The sequence below is a fragment of the Lissotriton helveticus genome, chromosome 8 (assembly GCF_964261635.1).
Source record: "Lissotriton helveticus chromosome 8, aLisHel1.1, whole genome shotgun sequence".
Lineage (NCBI taxonomy): Eukaryota > Metazoa > Chordata > Amphibia > Caudata > Salamandridae > Lissotriton > Lissotriton helveticus.
The window spans coordinates 1571565681-1571582877 of record NC_136069.1 but is presented as its reverse complement, the minus strand read 5'-3'; the positions used below and the strand labels follow the sequence as shown (position 1 = coordinate 1571582877).

At 45.9% G+C, this 17197-nt stretch overlaps 1 protein-coding gene across 1 annotated transcript in view; it reads right to left on the bottom strand.

Moving 5' to 3' along the window:
* CHRDL2 (chordin like 2) overlaps positions 1 to 17197 on the bottom strand; it is a 632837-nt gene that overhangs the window by 158343 nt on the left and 457297 nt on the right. The window contains exon 8 of the mRNA XM_078656250.1: positions 15558 to 15752. Coding sequence (XP_078512376.1) covers positions 15558 to 15752 — 195 coding nt within the window. The remainder of the gene's footprint in view (positions 1 to 15557; positions 15753 to 17197) is intronic.

The following is a 17197-nucleotide window of genomic DNA, read 5'->3' as shown; positions in this document are numbered from 1 at the left end:
TAACTGGGACCTAAATAGCTAGAATGGTTGAATTATTTTGGTGCATGGGAAAACCAAGGGTATCTTGGAACTCTCAATTATTGAAAGATGGCTCAGTGACATATTGCTCAAAGTTGATATCTTCAAAGACGAGAAGGTAACAATTTAAAAACCCGACAAGTGAGACTCAGCCTTCCATCCTTCTGAAGTGAGTGAGTTGACCACCATTACATTGGATAATAGTAACATCTATAATGTACAGCACATAAAATGCAGCGGGCGCCCAACCTAATCCTGAATATTTGCATCAAAGGTCCACTATCACAAGGTTGTCTTTGGAGCACCTCCACCACGCCTGGGGGCAGCCCGACAAGTACAGCTAATTGATTCAGTTGATCCCCTCCATAATGAATTACTCCTGGCTGACTCAGATACCAGAAATACACCCTCGGGGAGCAACTCCTACATGTCATCAGGTTCCCAGCGAGAAGCGACTGCCTTTCACTATGAGGTGTTGAGAATGCCACCAGCAGAGAAAGATTTCTGAAGTTTACGCGAGAGGCCCCACAAACATTGCTCAATGTTCTCCAGACGATCACCAAAACACTAGACTGCACGGGTCGATTCGGCCAAGGATTACTTAACTAAAAACACTGCAAATACTATTTGACAGAGCTAGGGAAGACCATTGTGTAGACACACTTAATGATGGACGAGGACTGGAGCAGATAATGTGCAGAAGAGACTATGCAGTCATTATAAGAAAGTTTGGTGAAAGAAGTAGTGAGTACCTGGCAACACCTGCAGCATTCAGTGACATCTCCAACGCTTGAGATCATTAGGAGAGTTTAGAATGGAGGAAAGATGGTGAGGGTTCTCGTTGTTTCTCCCCTCACCAGAGCACAGGAACAATCTTGTGAGGCTTAAATCAGCCAATCAGCTTTATTATATTTAGCTTGCTGAAGGCACGCTAGATATGATAATGCAAATGGAAGCACGATGGAACACATGAAGGAGGGTACGAAAGGTTATAGACCCTGTACAGAAAATACAAGGAAGGGAAGTGAAAAGTTAAGAAAGATTAAAATAGAAAAAAGGTGTAAGGAGCACAACAAATCTAAATGAATTATCACAAGTTAGAGAAAGACATTTTACAGAGAAGAATATTATGGTAAAGCAAGCTTAGGCTGCAACACAATGCAAAGCTGGTCACAGGAGAACCCTAAGTCATTTCTAAGGTAGTTAAAACAAGAACAGACTCCCATTTCAGCTTTAAAGGTGGAGTGAATTAGGTGACACACCTTATTGTATGCTCAAACAATGATTCGAAATGAGGCTATACTTAGCAGGGGAGTGAGTGAGTGAGTGAATGAGCAGACTTTGAAGCACTCTAATACCAAAAAGGCTTCTTGGCACTGAGAAAACACAGTGAAAAAAGGAAGGGCACTTAAACAAACATGTATGCTTTAATTGCTTTATGGAAGAAGAGATGCTGATGAATCCGCCTCAAAGTTGAGGGGACGGAGGGAGGGGGGTGTTCGAGACTTTGGCACCTGAATATCTTGAGAATTTGCCTCCCATCCGTTTTCAGTTCACACAGGAATCTGAAGCATGAGACTGTGGATTGGTTTATATTGCATTAACTTTGATGATGGGGGTTCCTGAATAAAATGCTTTATGAATGAGGGATGTACAGTTAAAGTGAATTCTTTGCTTGGTGGGCAACAAGTGGACTCTCTTGCGAGCCTCAGACACATGGTAGGGTTGGTTCATAGAGCAGGCCAGCCCAGCACCTGCATTTTGGAAACCCTGGAACCTATGCATGAGGTTTGCTGAGAATCCTATAAAATGTTGTTGCAATACTTAGGTTTTGTAGACACACAGTGCGCAGAAGCAAGTAGTGGGCGTGGAAGGTAATATTAAAGTAAGTGCTTACGAATATAGAAAATAACTGATGGGAAGGAGTGATGAAAACCCGAACACATCTTCGAAGGAATAAAATAGTAAAAGGGATAGTAATTCACCTAGAGAAGTCTTTAACAAGGGAGTGATCAACACAGGAAAGAGACAAGCTCAACAGAACATAAGTGCAGCGACCACAACCACACCTACATATTGGGAAGCTTAAAAAATCAAAGTCAGCGGAGCCCTATTTAGGATCCCACTAAGTGAACCAGTGGCTATTAATAAAACTCAGTGTTAGAACTGTCCAGTATCTATAGTGGAATGGAGGAAGAATGGAAAACTCACCCATCTTTAATAGCAAAGTTAAGAAAACATAAAAAATGAATGAATATGGACAGGTACCCAACGAACAAGTTACTTACCTTTACTAATGCCCTATCTGGTAGAGACATGATCTAGCTGAAGAGTCCTTACCTTGTGCGCCGGTAGGAGGCGTCAGTCGGCTGGGCATGATGTCGTCTGCGCCGGAAGTGATGTCCGTGTCACCTATATAGGCGCCATGTCGGTGCGCTGATGTCAGTTACTTTTTCACAACTTTCCCTGGCAGAAGCATGGAGCCATAAACTTTACTGACAATGGTGTGTTTGAAAACTAGCATAATGCTCTTTTTTGGTTCCAGAAGGTGAAGTTGCTCCTATTCTTTAGGGGAATGCGGAGGAGCGTATAAAGTTGGCAAGGTTACAGATTATCAACAAGCATTGGCATAGCCAATAGGTCTCGCCTTTGGGACCTTATAAGTATTTAGTAAAGCAGCACAATATCCTTGGTGCAACAATATCAACTGTTGCATGGGTAAACACTTATAAGATCCCAAAGGCGAGACCTATTGGCTATGAAATGCTGGTTTTTCCTTGCTGTCGCCTGGTGCACTAGCTCACGCTCTCATGTACAGTGGCACCACGAGGATGACTTTCATCTTTTAGCCCTCGCCTAAGCAGCCCCATCTCCCATCCCAAGTAGAACATTTTGCTTCCGTCCGGGGGCTGGGTCCATGGGATGGATGATGTAAACATCACTGAACTTTTCTCGTACCCGTTGTGTGTGTGTGTGTGTTTAGAGAGCCAGGGGGGTGAGGGCTGCAGTGTCAGTTGACTGTCCCAGACAAACAGAGCAGCCTTTAAAATGGTTCTACTTTATTCTTACCAATCGTGATACTGCAAGAAGATGCAATAGCCTATTCTAAAGCGGTGTTGGTCATCTGGTTCTGCTGCACCTCTTAGTTTGATTTACTTTAGTACCTGCAGCACGGCAATATAATATACATTCCACTTTCTATACAACGAGTGGCATGCAGGCTCCGTGCTTCTCTCTTATGGTTCTCCGAGCGGGTTCTTTTTTGTGCTTTTTAGAACAACATAGCCGCTAATAAGTTTTTCAAGCAGCATCTGTCATTTTTTAGCACTACTTATACTGTATTTGCACGTTCAATCCACCCTGCCAATGTGACTTAAACACGCATTTGCAATGCAATAGGTCTTGCATTAGACAGAACAACAGAAGTGAGTGGAAGGCAGAATGTCGAGAGGAGGAGAGAAAATAGAGAAATATGAGGTGTTAGTGGGAGAAGAAGGGAGAGGACAGCAAGGCAGAAAGAAGGAAAATTGGAGCACGAGGAGGCTGGAGAGAAATTGTAAAAGGGAATGAAAAGACATAAAAATAACAAGCTGCAAGTTTCCAAACATTAGAAAGAACACAAAGCAACCAGTCACATTTTGTTTAACAGTGGTAGTTGCGCTGGACAATTTTTTAACTGCGTGTACTTGAAGGTTTGCGCTTCTAAATTGGCTTGACCTAAAAAGAGGAGGAGGATGTAAAAACGCGGAGAGAGAAGAAGAAGTGGAAGTAAATGAGGAATAGGTGGAGAAGGGGAAGCAAAGAGACATGATGAAGTGATATGCAGAAAGATGGAGCAATACAAGTGATAGTGGAGAAAGCAGGGCAGCGAGATGAAGGGGAGAAGGGAGATTAGTCCAGAGATTATTGTTAAACTGTGACATGGAGGCAAAAGCAGTTAATAAAAAGAGAGCGCATTACAGGCCACAAACAGCTTTAAATTACTCTGCGTATTGCTAGGCACGAGCAGGCAGGAGAGGTGTGTGGGGAACGAGAAGGGGTGGCGGGGTGTGAGGGAGAGGGCAGGGGAAGGAGCGGGGGAGACAGGAAGGGAAATGTATTGGTACGGAGGAGGGGGAGAATGGGGGAGGAGAAGAAAAGGCCGAGAAGAGAGAAGTGGGGAGAGAGGGTCAGAAAATGAAGGTGCACAGCAGGGAGCTGAGAGGACGGGGGGTGGGTGGGCAGCGGAGAGAAGGCAAGTGTGTTTCCGAGTGACCCCAAACGCGACGCGTCACTTCGGGTTAGTTGCCAAGACACCGAAACCACTTTTGTGTGTATGGTGACAAATACTGAAAGGCTGTGGATGAACAACAGGCGAGGAGGCTGCACTGCCCACTCCTACCACCTCCGCAGCAAATATATCTCCTGTGTCCATCCATGTCACGGAAGGGGCTGGCCGCGCTCCAGCCATGAAATTACTGTCAGGGGCACAAAAGAAACAAGTATTTCCTAATTCTGAATAGGAACAACAAACAGGCGCCCGCTGTGTTTACGGGGGTTGGTGACAGGGGAGAGGCAGATGTGTAACACATCGCTGCTTCAGAGAAGGCACGCCAGCGGCCAGTGGGAGCTAATGAGCTAACGAGACAGCCCCGTGATTGTGGTCTTTATGTAATCCAGCCAGCTAGGGTGAACATTTGTACCGTCAGGGCCTGCAGCGAGCGGCAGGGGAGTGCCTACAATTAAAGGCGGATTGCCACCCGAGTCAGCGTTTATTCGGAGCAAGCAGCAATTTTTCGAGGCAGGATAAACAAATACAGATAACTAGGCAGAACGCAAAAATGGAATCGAGTAGCAATGGAAACCGAAATGAAAGACCAAGGCTGGAAAAATAGCTGTATGATTGCGACGGATCACAAGGAAACTCAGCAGCAAGGTCTGTTGCTAGCCACGGCATACTGATCCCACAGCGAAGAAATACACTTAAGCTCAGAGGAGGAGCACAGGGGCAAAGAATACACAAGGTTCTAGCAATCTGGAAACTACCAGGAGAACAAGGAAGCAAAAGACACAAAACAGGAAAGCCTCGAACACTAGTGCACACGGGAGAGAAGAGTACACAAGGCAACAAGTAGAAACACGAGAGACGGCCTGCGGCCGTCAAAGTGAAAGTACGGCCGGCGGAGGAGAAATGCGACACGGCGGGCAGGGGAGGGGGCGGAGCGGGGAGAGCGGCATGAGGGTGTGAAGCAGCAGGGGCCTGAGACGAGGCCGCCTTGCCTTTGATGTGGTAATGCGAGGCAAGCGGCTGGTGGCATTGTGCACGCGCTTTCACGTGCACTGGAAGAAATCGCCTGGGAATCGCCTGATCTCGGTAAGCTCTGTTTAAGCCGCAATAGATCGAGCTCCCGCTCTCAATGCGCATGCGCATTGAGATAGGTCGCTCGACCTAAAAAGGACCCAGTATAGGTCCCTATACAAGATGCACAGCCCCATGTGGATGAATCAAAATTTCACTTTTAGTCCTCTGTTTGTCTTTATTTCACCTGTTTCTTTTTCACTTATTTCCTCGATGTTTTCAATTCATTTTATACATTCAACTTCCCATGAAAAAATCTTTTCGTAGCACAAGAGGATAAAATGTTTCCACAAGTCAAGATGTTAAAAAAAATCCAATGCATTTCGGGAATAGTTCCCTTCATCAGGGATATTGTGAATGATTTTCTCATGCTGCCTCGTATTCCATTAGAGCTTACTAAAACTCCTTACAGCGCTGCCTGGCATATTGACATCACTATAGTTTCACCTTCATTTCTTCTAAGCCTTAGCCCACAGCACCGTCAGCAATGGTAACTACATTCACTTATACGAGCGTGCTCAATTTCTATTACAACACAGATTGTCCCACAAGGAATGATGCTACCACTTTCGGGAGGAAAGAAGCCCTAATGTGAAGTACCAACTTGTCGGCGAATATTATCAAAAGGGGAGGCTTGGATGCTAAAGCCTGCAGCTCGCTCAGCCTCCTGGCAGATGTAATTGCCACTACGAAGGCTGTTTTTATTGTGAGCAGCCGGAGGGGGAAATTATGCAAGGGCTCAAAAAGAGTGCACATTAGGAAAGTGAGAACCACTGAGGCATAATGAAAGGGGCAGGTGGGTACCAAGGCCTTTCGGGAATCTATGTACAATGAGTGATTTAAATAAGGAGGGCTGGTCGGGCGGACTTAGAAAGGCGGACAAAGCTGAAAGATACCTTTTCAGGGTGCCCAGAGCAGACCCCCGCTCCGCACGGGTGAGAACTTAAAGGAAAACATCAGAAAGGGTAGCAAAGAGGGTCAATACATTTTTCTGTACAATATATTAACAGTTCTTCTATCGGCAGGCGTATACTGTTTTGGTGGAGGGACGCCTGGCTGCCAGAATACCATTACCATTACAGACTTCAGTAAGAAGGCCGAAAGCTATCAACTGCCACCACTCAATCTCCATGCAAGAAGGTGCAGAGTTGACACTTTCGGGTGGAGGACCCTCCCCTGCTGCTGCAACAAAAGATCCTCCCAAAGCCTGAGCGGAGGACCAATGGCCATGCTCAACAGTTCAGGATACCAGACTGTCTGTGCCCAGTCAAGAGCCACAAGATGATTTGGGCCTGGTTGTTCCTGATCTTCTTGAGAACAGGGCCGGACTGGGAACCGAAGCCGGCCCTGGCAAAGTGCTCGGCCGGCCCCCACCTCCCCCCGGGGGGTTGGGGGGGTGCGACCGCGCTCTTTGCTAGGGCGGGTTTTCGGCCGATTTTGTTACAGTGCCGTTTTTGCAGCTATGCTGCAAAAAACGACCCTGTAACAAAACCGGCCCCCTCGGGCCCAAAACCGGCCCCCACCCTCGCGGCCGACCGGGGGATTGCCCGGTGCCTGCAAAGGCCAGTCCGGGCCTGCTTGAGAACTCTGGGCAGGAGTGGTAAGGGCAGAAAGGCATACAGGAGGCATGAGCTTCACTCGAGATGAAAAGCTAGAGCTGCATTGGAAACTCCAGTACGCAAAACTGCTGACATTGCGTCTTCTCAGCACAGGTGAATAGATCTAACCAAGGCTCTCCTCACTGCTGAAAGGAACTTTGCGCCACCTCTTGATGGAGATTCCATTTGTGATCCGCTAGGCATTGATGGCTAAGTTTGTCCGCCCTGGCGTTCAGCGAACCTGCCATTTGTTGAACCACCAGGGATATGCCCTGCTGTTCCAGCCATGTCCAGAGACGCAGGTCCACAAACCCACCCTGCCCTGTTTGTAGTAGTACCACATGGCGGTGGTGTTGTACGGGAACACCTGCATTAGCCTTCCTTTGATGAAGGGTAGAAAGGCTTTCAATGCCAAACGGATTGTTCGGAGCTTCACCATGTTGATATGGAGTCTGGATTCCGCTGGAGACCAGAGTCCTCTGATCTCCTCCTCCCCCACATGACTGGCCCATCCAAGGAGTGAAGCATCTGTCACTACTGTGAGGTCTGGGTGGGGAAGAGAAAGGGGTCTGCCTCTGACACAGTCGCAGTTTGACATCCACCACTGCAGGTCTTGTGCAGTTCCCTCCGAGTTCTTGACCATAACGGAGCGATTTCCCTGATGCTGAAGCCTCTCCATGTCCCACTGCAGGGCCCATGCAGCTTTATTTAGTTTGGAAAAACCGAACGAAAAATTAAAATTCGATTAACGTAACACAAGAGTAACATCAGAAACCACATAGAGAAGTCACCTTAGTGATCAAAGTTGTTCCACTACTTGAAGGAGTTGACAATAGAAAACTATTACAGAGAGAACTTGTTTAGATAAAAAATTGGACTCATGCCAGCCTGAGGGCTTCAATGAATGTATCGAATACAGTTGTTTCCTTTAACATGTATCTAATTTTTAGGTTCTTTTGATTTACATCAGCAAAAATTGTAATTGTTTGATTGTCAGGATGATTACTCATTGCTTATAGTGTTGCAAGTTCATTACCATTACATGCTCTTAGGTGACCTTTTATTTTGAATTAGGTATACAGTTCTTTTTATTTTTCAGTTTCAGATGTTTGTTTTTTCTTATACCTGTTTCACTTGTCATCACACCTTTAACATATTCAGATTAATTTCTTCACAATTTCGATCGGCTGCACACTTTTGACGTAATATTCTCTTCAATTTCTTTTTTGGTCGGTCACGAAGATCTATAACGAATGATTGCATTGGGGGTTTTTCTATCTCTTCAATCAATGATTCCTTTGTTAATTTTCAGAGAATGATTTCCCTGAAGAAGGGGTTTGACCCGAAATGCATTGGGATTATGGAAATATCGCTTAAAAAGTGAATTGAGAAGTTTTCTAAACAATATTGTTTTGAAGCCAACAGTACAATTATATAAATTAACATGTGACATATAACATAGTGATATACAAAAAGGAAAATACAACAAAGATTTTCATCCTACCCTCATTAAGTATTTTATGTTTTGATTGAATTTTTCTTGAACCTCGTAATACGGGTTGTCAACCCTCCGGAGTGCAACATGGGGATGCTGTGTTAGGTTTACGCAGCGCTTCTCAGGCTACTGCAGAGCCCACATATGCCATCTGGCATGTGTCACTAGCAGGATGCTGGAGGAAATGAGACCCAGCAGCCTCAGTAATTCTCACTGAAATCCAAGATAGAGGCTTAAACATCAGTATCGTAGCCTGAACATTCTGGACCTGCCGCTCGGGAGGATAGGCCTGCAACTACACTGTGTCCAGAACTGCTGAGAGGGAGTCAGGTGTGACTTTGGCAGGTTGATAGTGAGCCCCACAAAATGCAGGAGGTTCGCCGTAATCTGGAGGTGGGAGATGACAGCCTGGGAGAAGCCCGCTTCAGCAGCCAGTCATCGAGAAAGGGGAAGACTGACACCCCTGATCTGTGCAGATGAGCTGCGACCATAGCCATCACCTTGATGAAATCCTGAGGGGCGCTGGTAGAAGCAAAGGGGAGCATGATGAACTGAAAGTGCTTGTGGCCTACCGTAAACTGCAAGTAGCATTGATGGACAGGGATATGAAGATAAGCGTCCTGCAACTCCAATGTTACCATCGAGTCTCCTGGGTCCAGGGCAGACAGGACCTGTTCTAATGTGAGCATCTTGAATTTCTCCTTTTGATGAAGGAGTTCAGAGCGGGAATAGCAACCTCAACCTACTTCTGGCACTGGAACCTTCTTGATGGCTCTCTTGACCAAGAGAGTCATGACTTGCTCCTGGAGCAAAATTAAACGATCTTCTATCAGCCGGTTGAACAAAGGAGCCATGGAGGGAAGAGTGGTCTCAAAGGGGAGAGACTAGCCCCTTCAGATGATCTGGAGGGCTCATCTGTCCAATGTAATGTTTGCCAGTGTTGGAGGTGATGGCTGATCCTGCCACCAACTGAACGCCCATGGTCCGGAAGGGCAAAACTAGGAGGGCTTGGGGGTTGAAGCTGCTGGGAGGTTGTTGGTTTGACCAGACCTCTGTCTACCCAACCCTCATGGTCGGAACAAGCCACACCCTCGTCCACGCAGAAATTGTGTGGCTGGGTGGATGGGAAAGGGTTGACGCGGTTGAAAGCACCTTTCGTAGCCATGAACAGAGTGAAAGGCAGACTGGGGACAGGGGGCAGCTGAGAGGCCCAACGTCTTGGCCATAGCCCATGAGTCCTTAAAGCACTTCAGCACTGTGTCTGCCTTGTCTCCGATGAGACAGGTGCCATCATAGGGCATGTCCAGGAGCGAGGCCTGGGCTTCCCCCCGAAAGCCAGATGTTCGTAGCCGGGTGTGGTGTTGCTCTGTCCAGTAAGTCGGCCGTGGCTAAATCACATCAGACGACGAACTTTGCTGCATCTCTCCTGTCTGCTACTGCTTGGGAGAGGATGGCCCGGGCCCTGTGGCAGCACTTGCACAACTGTTTCCCACAGAGCGTAGGAATAGCGTCCCAATAAGCGAGCTGTATTCAGGGACCACAATGCAAAACTGATGAAAGAAAACATTTTCTTTCCCCGACTGACCAGCCTCTTGGATTCCCTATCTGGGGGAGTGGCACGGAACGTGCCATGGGAAGTAGAAGTTTGGACCACCAAGCTCTCTGGGGTGTGGTGGGTAGTGAGGAACTTTGGGTTGCCCGGGGCAGCGGACATTGGTGGCAGACAACCGTCCTGTTCACAGGAGCCCCTGTGCTGGGCTTGGATCCCAGAAGGACATCAGTGAGGGCTTTGTTGAATGGGAACAAGGATTACGAAGAGGAAGCTTCCGGCTGTAGCACCTCCATCAAAATGTTAGTCCTGTCTGCCACTGTGGGGAGCTGAAGGTCAAGGGTCTCAGCTGCACTGTGCTCCACCATTGCATAAGAACCACTCTCCTCCATAGAAGGAGAAAGAATGCCAGTATCTGGGGACGCATCCAGTGCACTGGCATCACCCAGTTCCTCATACCAGTCCATGTTCTGATAATACTGCTGGTGTTCTAAAGGGTCCAGTGACCTCTCCCATTCTTCTCGGAATCCTGTCCTCTCCTAATAAGTCTGAGGGGACGATATAGGGCAAATGGGCCCTGGCACTGCGATCAGCATCGGTAGGCATAATACAAGGTCCGTCTCGTCAGAGATCAGAATATGGCTGGCGCTGCCGAAGGGCAGCAGAGCCAGGAGCATCGCCGTCGAGGAAGATCACATTGGTACAACAACTTCTGGTCCGGGGGTGGGGGGCATCAGCACTGGAGTGACCGGACCTGAATCCTATGGAACCCCCTCGGACCCTGTAGGCCCGAAGGTTCACCCCAGGGGTCAGGCTGCTCAGAAATGAGGTGCATGGCCTCATAAAATTCTTTAATTTAAGCAGGGGTCGCACCAACTCTCGGATAAGCAGGGAGGAGCAGAGGTGACTCAGGCAAGGTTCTGGAGAACGAGGCCTTGAACGATGAGGCTCCCTGTTGCGATGCCCGATGGATGGGGAGAAGTCGAAGCCCGCTTCAACTTCTTGTGCTTCTTGTGCCTCTTACTTGAGTGTCCCGAGGATCATGAGTGGGCCGAAGAGGACTTGGGACTCCTGGAGTGGTTTCAAGACCTTCCTCTCGACCAGGACCAACTGAGGAGTTGGTGTGGCATTGCCTGTTGGGTCACAAGCAGTTTTAGGGACTGCACCCTCAAAGCCTTTGGAGCCATGGCCCAGCAGTCGGAACACAACTTGGAGTCATGGTTGCGCTCCAGATATCATAAGAAGACCAAATGTGGGTCTGTCACCGACATGGCACGATGACAGGCGTCGCACGGCTTGAACCCCGAAGTCTTCCTAGAGAGTATCCTACACACCAAAAAGGGTTGAAAAAAGGTCGAAAACTCCTGTCAAAAAAGTGACAGAGGGTAGCTCTCTTCACGGATCAGCACTTGACTGTCGCAGAAAGAAAAGAACTGACGTCAGCGCACTGAGGTGGTATCTATATAGGTGATGCGGACGTCACTTCTGACATGACACTACTGACGTCACGTGGAGCAGACCGGCACCACCTACTGCCATGCAAGGGTATTGCGTGAAGAAAAATGTTCTGGATCCAGTCTGAGGCCTGGGAAATTCAAAGGTAAGGAATCTGCGGCTAAATGTCGCTATCAGATACATATTATAATAAAAGAGGACATAGAGAGAAAGTGGATTTGTTCTCCCTATACAGTTATATTTAAACAAATGAAATCCACAGAAGGTATGAGGGTGGTCCCTACAATGGTGGGGAGCATACCGTGTTGTTCTAATACCCCTCACACACCAAAAGGACCCTTGGTGTCATGCTTCATCATTGGGGTCTTCGCACCCCTCTACGGGATGTGGCGTGCTACTAACCTACGACTACGTGGGAGCACTTTTTTGGCTATGTGTGGTGCATGTGGGGTGATTGCGGTGTTAGTGAGTGGTGGGGTCTTAAGTGAATAGGGTGACGTTTAAAAAGCACCTGGCACGTGGGAAAAGACAAGAAACTTTAATGCTTCCCCGTGCTGGTACTGTTAAAAGGGTTGATAGGCGAGGTAATTTGTAAATTAATATACGTTACCTCTAGTGTGTGTCAACATGTTTCGGAGCAGAGCTCCTTCTTCAGGACGGGGTACACAAATCCCCACCTTACTCACATTAGTTCAAAAATCTGATCATCTACAGAAAAGTGAAATTTACGAAAGTTAGAGGCTAATATGTGCCTAAGCATCTTCGTTTGTAGAATTCTGCAATTGAGAACTTGCTGCCAAAGTTAGGTTTGCATCATGAGCCTCCGAACGTTGGGGATCTGTAGTGCTTAATAGCACCTGTTACGAGAGATTTTCTCTGTCCGACTTTCCACAACGCGGCGGAGCCGCGTTGTGGGAAGTCGTACGGAGAAAATCTCTCGTAACAGGTGCTATTAAGCCGGACAGAGAAAATCTCTCGTAACAGGTGCTATTAAGCACTACAGATCCCCAATGTTCGGAGGCTCATGATGCAAACCTAACTTTGGCAGCAAGTTCTCAATTGCAGAATTCTACAAACGAAGATACTTAGGCACATATTAGCCTCTAACTTTCGTAAATTTCACTTTTCTGTAGATTATCAGATTTTTGAACTAATGTGAGTAAGGTGGGGATTTGTGTACCCCGTCCTGAAGAAGGAGCTATGCCCTGAAACATGATGACACACACTAGAAGTAACGTATATTAATTTACAAATTACCTCGCCTATCACCCCTTTTAACAGTACCAGCACAGGGAAGAATTAAAGTTTCTTGTTTTTTCCCACATGCCAGGTGCTTTTTAAACCTCACCCTATTCACTTAAGACCCCACCACTCACTAACACCGCAATCACCCCACATGCACCACACATAGCCAAAAAAGTGCTCCCACATAGTCGTAGGTTAGTAGCACGCCGCATGCTGTAAAGGGGTGCGAAGACACCAATGATGAAGCATGACACCAAGGGTCCTTTTGGTGTGTGAGGGGTATTAAAACAACACTGTGTGCTCCCTACCATTGTAGGGACCACCCTAATACCTTCTGTGGATTTCATTTGTTTAAATCTATCAGATACATGGCATAGAGTTGTGATCTAAAGGCAAGCAGAGAAAGGTTCAAAAACTTAGATTAGCTAGACGTACAAATATAAAACTGTATATAGTGTGTAAATGAAATGCAGATTTTCTCTTCCATCTCTGTGTTTCAGTGTATTCATACACACCCTTAGCACAAGTTATCGAAGCAGCACTGCCTGCGTTTCCAGATGTAAGCAGATCACACTCATGTTCACCTCCAACTATGTGGTGGTTCAGGAGATGGTCTAGCACTACAAAATACCCGGAGGGGATTTCTTAATGGATGAAGGGAAGTCATATCTGCTTCAAATGAGCTACAACAAAGGTTCTGGAGGTAAACAACAATGAGAAGATCCTCTAACCTTACACTAGCTTTGATCCCTGGAAGAATCCCCTATTCCCTTATAAAAAAGGAACACATCCTATGTAAAATCTTTTGAAATCTCCCTCCAAGTAACATCTGAATAGAACAAATAAGATCTCCAGCCACGGCACTACTAGGTTTACAATATCTACAATGGCCTTCTTAAACATATCATCCGCAAATTGCTAACCTGGTTTGTTGTCTCTCAGTTGAGTGCATGACAACTTATTTTGCAAAAGGCTTTCTTGGGGCACTAAAGGGAAAGGCAAGAATGTAAGCACAAAGTTGTCCCAATTGCTTTTATAATAATCAGTCTGCATTGGCTTCAACAAAATGTAGCTACATTTCCTCTACAAATCCTATTCCAAGCGTAAGACCTGGTTGTACTAAAACCCCAACACAAAGCTAAAGTTTTCATTCATGTATAAACAATTTAAATTGCAAACCAGATAGAAGTAAGCATGAGTATACCCACCTCTAGGGAGATGGTTTTCAAGTGTACTGAGCAAGATGACACGGTCTGGTGCCGCTTGAGGACTTTGCCCTCCTTACATACATAGTAGCCATGAGGATAAAAGCCACAAGGATTAATATGCATAGAGTGCTGTTTCTGGACTAAGCATATTCTATTAGTGTGGGCTTTGTTTCTGTGTTGCTATACAGTTCCCAGTTGCCTGAAGAACTATTGGATTGTTTTGCTTTCATACAAGATGGCATAAATTATAGTACAATTCCTCGTAAATGTTTGAATACTTAACTCTTTCTGGTTAGTTCCTGGAAGTCATCAAGCGATGAAGAACTCTCACCTCAGCCACTTATCCTAAAGTTTTTACTCAGTTAAAATCCTCCTTATTTTACCAATTACCTTCTTAGTGATTATGGTTGTTAGTAATTAACTCAACTGCATGTCAGTAAATGTAAATGTAAATGTACAGGAATTTATATAGCGCAAATCACCAAGTGGTTTCTAAGCGCTTGCTTAGGGAACCCGTCCTGGTATTCCCCTGTGAGATAACCCCGGCAGGGTATCCGCAAGGTGAAAGCCAGGCATCCCGCCGCGAGGGGCCGTTGTGGAGATTAAGCAAGCTATTGCCCAGAGTCGCAGAGTGTGAACCCATGAATCGAGTAGGCACTGGAGCGAGAATTGTCGAGTCCATGGACATTTTAGGACTCAAGACCCCGCCGAGCCAGGAATTGAACCCTGGTCCCGGGCTGGCCTCTGCTCCAAGGTCTGCCTCCTCTAACCAGTGAGCCACACTTCTCCACAGTGATGCTGGTTTGAACTGAAACGTTTTTTGGGGTTCTGGAGCAGGCTCTCCTGAACTGTACCTGAAGCTGCCACGCCCCAGCAACGCCTATTTCATGCATCTTTTCTTCTATGAATGCATGTTATTACTTCTGAAATCACCACTATTGTATAGTTACTTTACACTAATGTTGCATGTCTAGTTCACTATGGGTGTATGCGTTTAGGCAGGCAGAGTCCCCGCTGTGGAGCCCAGACTAGATCTTGTAGAAATAGGAAACACTGACATGCAGGAGCCAGACTGCTGGATAAAAAGTCATTAATAAATAAGCTTGACGCATGTAATGCAATGTAAAGCAGACGTATAAAGCACTCTGCTACCTAGAAAGATGTCCTGGCACTTGCACAAAACAGATATGCGATTGCGATGACAATTACGACAAATTAGAAAATATCCTTTTATTTTTTTTTAAAGCTTTGCAAAGTGAAAAGTTTTTATATTACTGTGAGTAAATAAAGACAGACTTCTACAACTCACTTAAATTATGAAGATGGATTTGCTAACATTCATTTAGCCACAGTTAGAACAAGACAGACCAGGAGAGAAACGAAAGAGAGGCGGAACATTTATATATTGTTGGAACACTGATAAATTTCAGAATGAATAGTCAGTGTTCACATTGCAGTAATCTGTGGTACATAGGTTAATAATAGAAAATCTACACCCAATTGAACTATATCTTTGTAAACGATATTTAGGACACGTATTTCTGTCAACAATATTCTGATACACAAACTTTTCTTCACATGTGCACCATACCCTAGCGGAATGATTGTTCATGCTCTTTTCCAGGTGAAAGAATGGCGGCTTTCAACCTACCTTGGCAGATTTTGCAGCATTTCCCTTCCACCTTCTCTGGGTAGGCACATGGGTACTCCTCAGGGCACGTGATCCGCTGGCACTCCTGGTGGCCATCTTTGCAGCTGCATAAGATGCAGGGTAGAGTGCCAAAGGACCGGAACACGGGGTGCCAAACTTCACCATGAGAGTAGGTCTTTCCATTGTAAACACAGGCTGATGAAAATGAAACAAAACTGTGACTTTCTAGATGTGCTTTCAAAAACCCTGTGAAACTTACCAATATAGTTCCCTACAAATCAATATGTTAAACCTCATATAGAGATATTTCCATACCCTGCCCAGCTCTTCAATATCAGTGTCACAAAGTGGATCCCCCATTTATGAGATCCGACTGCACACCGTATTTACAGATAAAATATCAATATATTCCAAGGAGCAAAGTTTGGGCCACAGTAGGATTAGGTTGGACCATCCAGTCTTTTTCCCCAAATGTGCGCATGTGATAATGACCCCAACTTGTTTAGATGGACTCCTCCACATTGCTCCCCATATCCTCTGGCCTGGGGCCGACATTCCATGGATTTAAAAACTGCGTTTACTAATTCCAAGCAGTTCTTCCAATTTAGTTCTTAGTATCGTGACTGGATGATAGGTAATTTTATGTTAATGAATTTAGAAGGTAACATTATCACATATCAGTGCTGTCCTGAAATAGGGTCTGTGTCCCAAGCATTATCCTTGTGCACCATTTAGAGTGTGCTAGATTTTGTTTTCATGCAAAAAATAAAAGTAACACCAGATCTTCCTTTCTAGGGGACAATGACTGTACCCAGAATAAACTCTGTTCTTTGGTGAAGGTGGTGGGTGTGATTCTTAAGAAATCGATTAGAATGGGATGGCGGCACACCCTCTGTGCAAATTCAGCTGGGTCAACTTAAATAGGATCGTGCGCAAGTCTTCGGGTGCCCAGGAAAGAGTCCCTCCTGGCCAGTGGGGGCTCCGGGATTCAATAATGTAAATGGGGGAGTGCAGGGACCCCCTGCACTATATCCTGTGGCACTCCGGTTGGAGAAGGTAACTCCTTCAAGGAAAGTTCAATGGGTTATAGCAAGGTCAAAAATGGAATATCACTATTCGTCAAATTTCCATAGGTAAGATTTATTTTGAGAGTCACATATTAAATCATAGTGACTGCGTTGAAAGGTTGTATACACAATTCAAAGTTCAAGGAAATCCAAATGCATTATTAGTGTCCCTATGCATTTCGGGACTGTGGCCCTTCGTCAGGGGCCAGATCGCAATCTGAAAATAGAAGGTACAGCGTATCAGGAAGAGGAGCGGCCTCCAAAAGGTATTAAAATAAACAGGGTGGAATCAAACGTGGAGTGTGTAAGTACGTCGAAATTGACACTAGCGAGAAAGTGAGGATAGACATGCGGGAAGACACGTGTTGGACATTTGGTGCCTGAAAAGATAAGCGGAAAAGTGAAAAAGTCGGGTATGCTGAAGAAAAAGATAACAGTCCAGAGGAGTGTAGTATCAAGTCAAACAAGGTGCGCACTGGTCAAAAAACGCCACAGACATTATTAGCGGATTACAGAGACAAAGTGAATATTTAAAAACACCCGTGTGACAGAGGATAAAACGAGCGAGGTGTT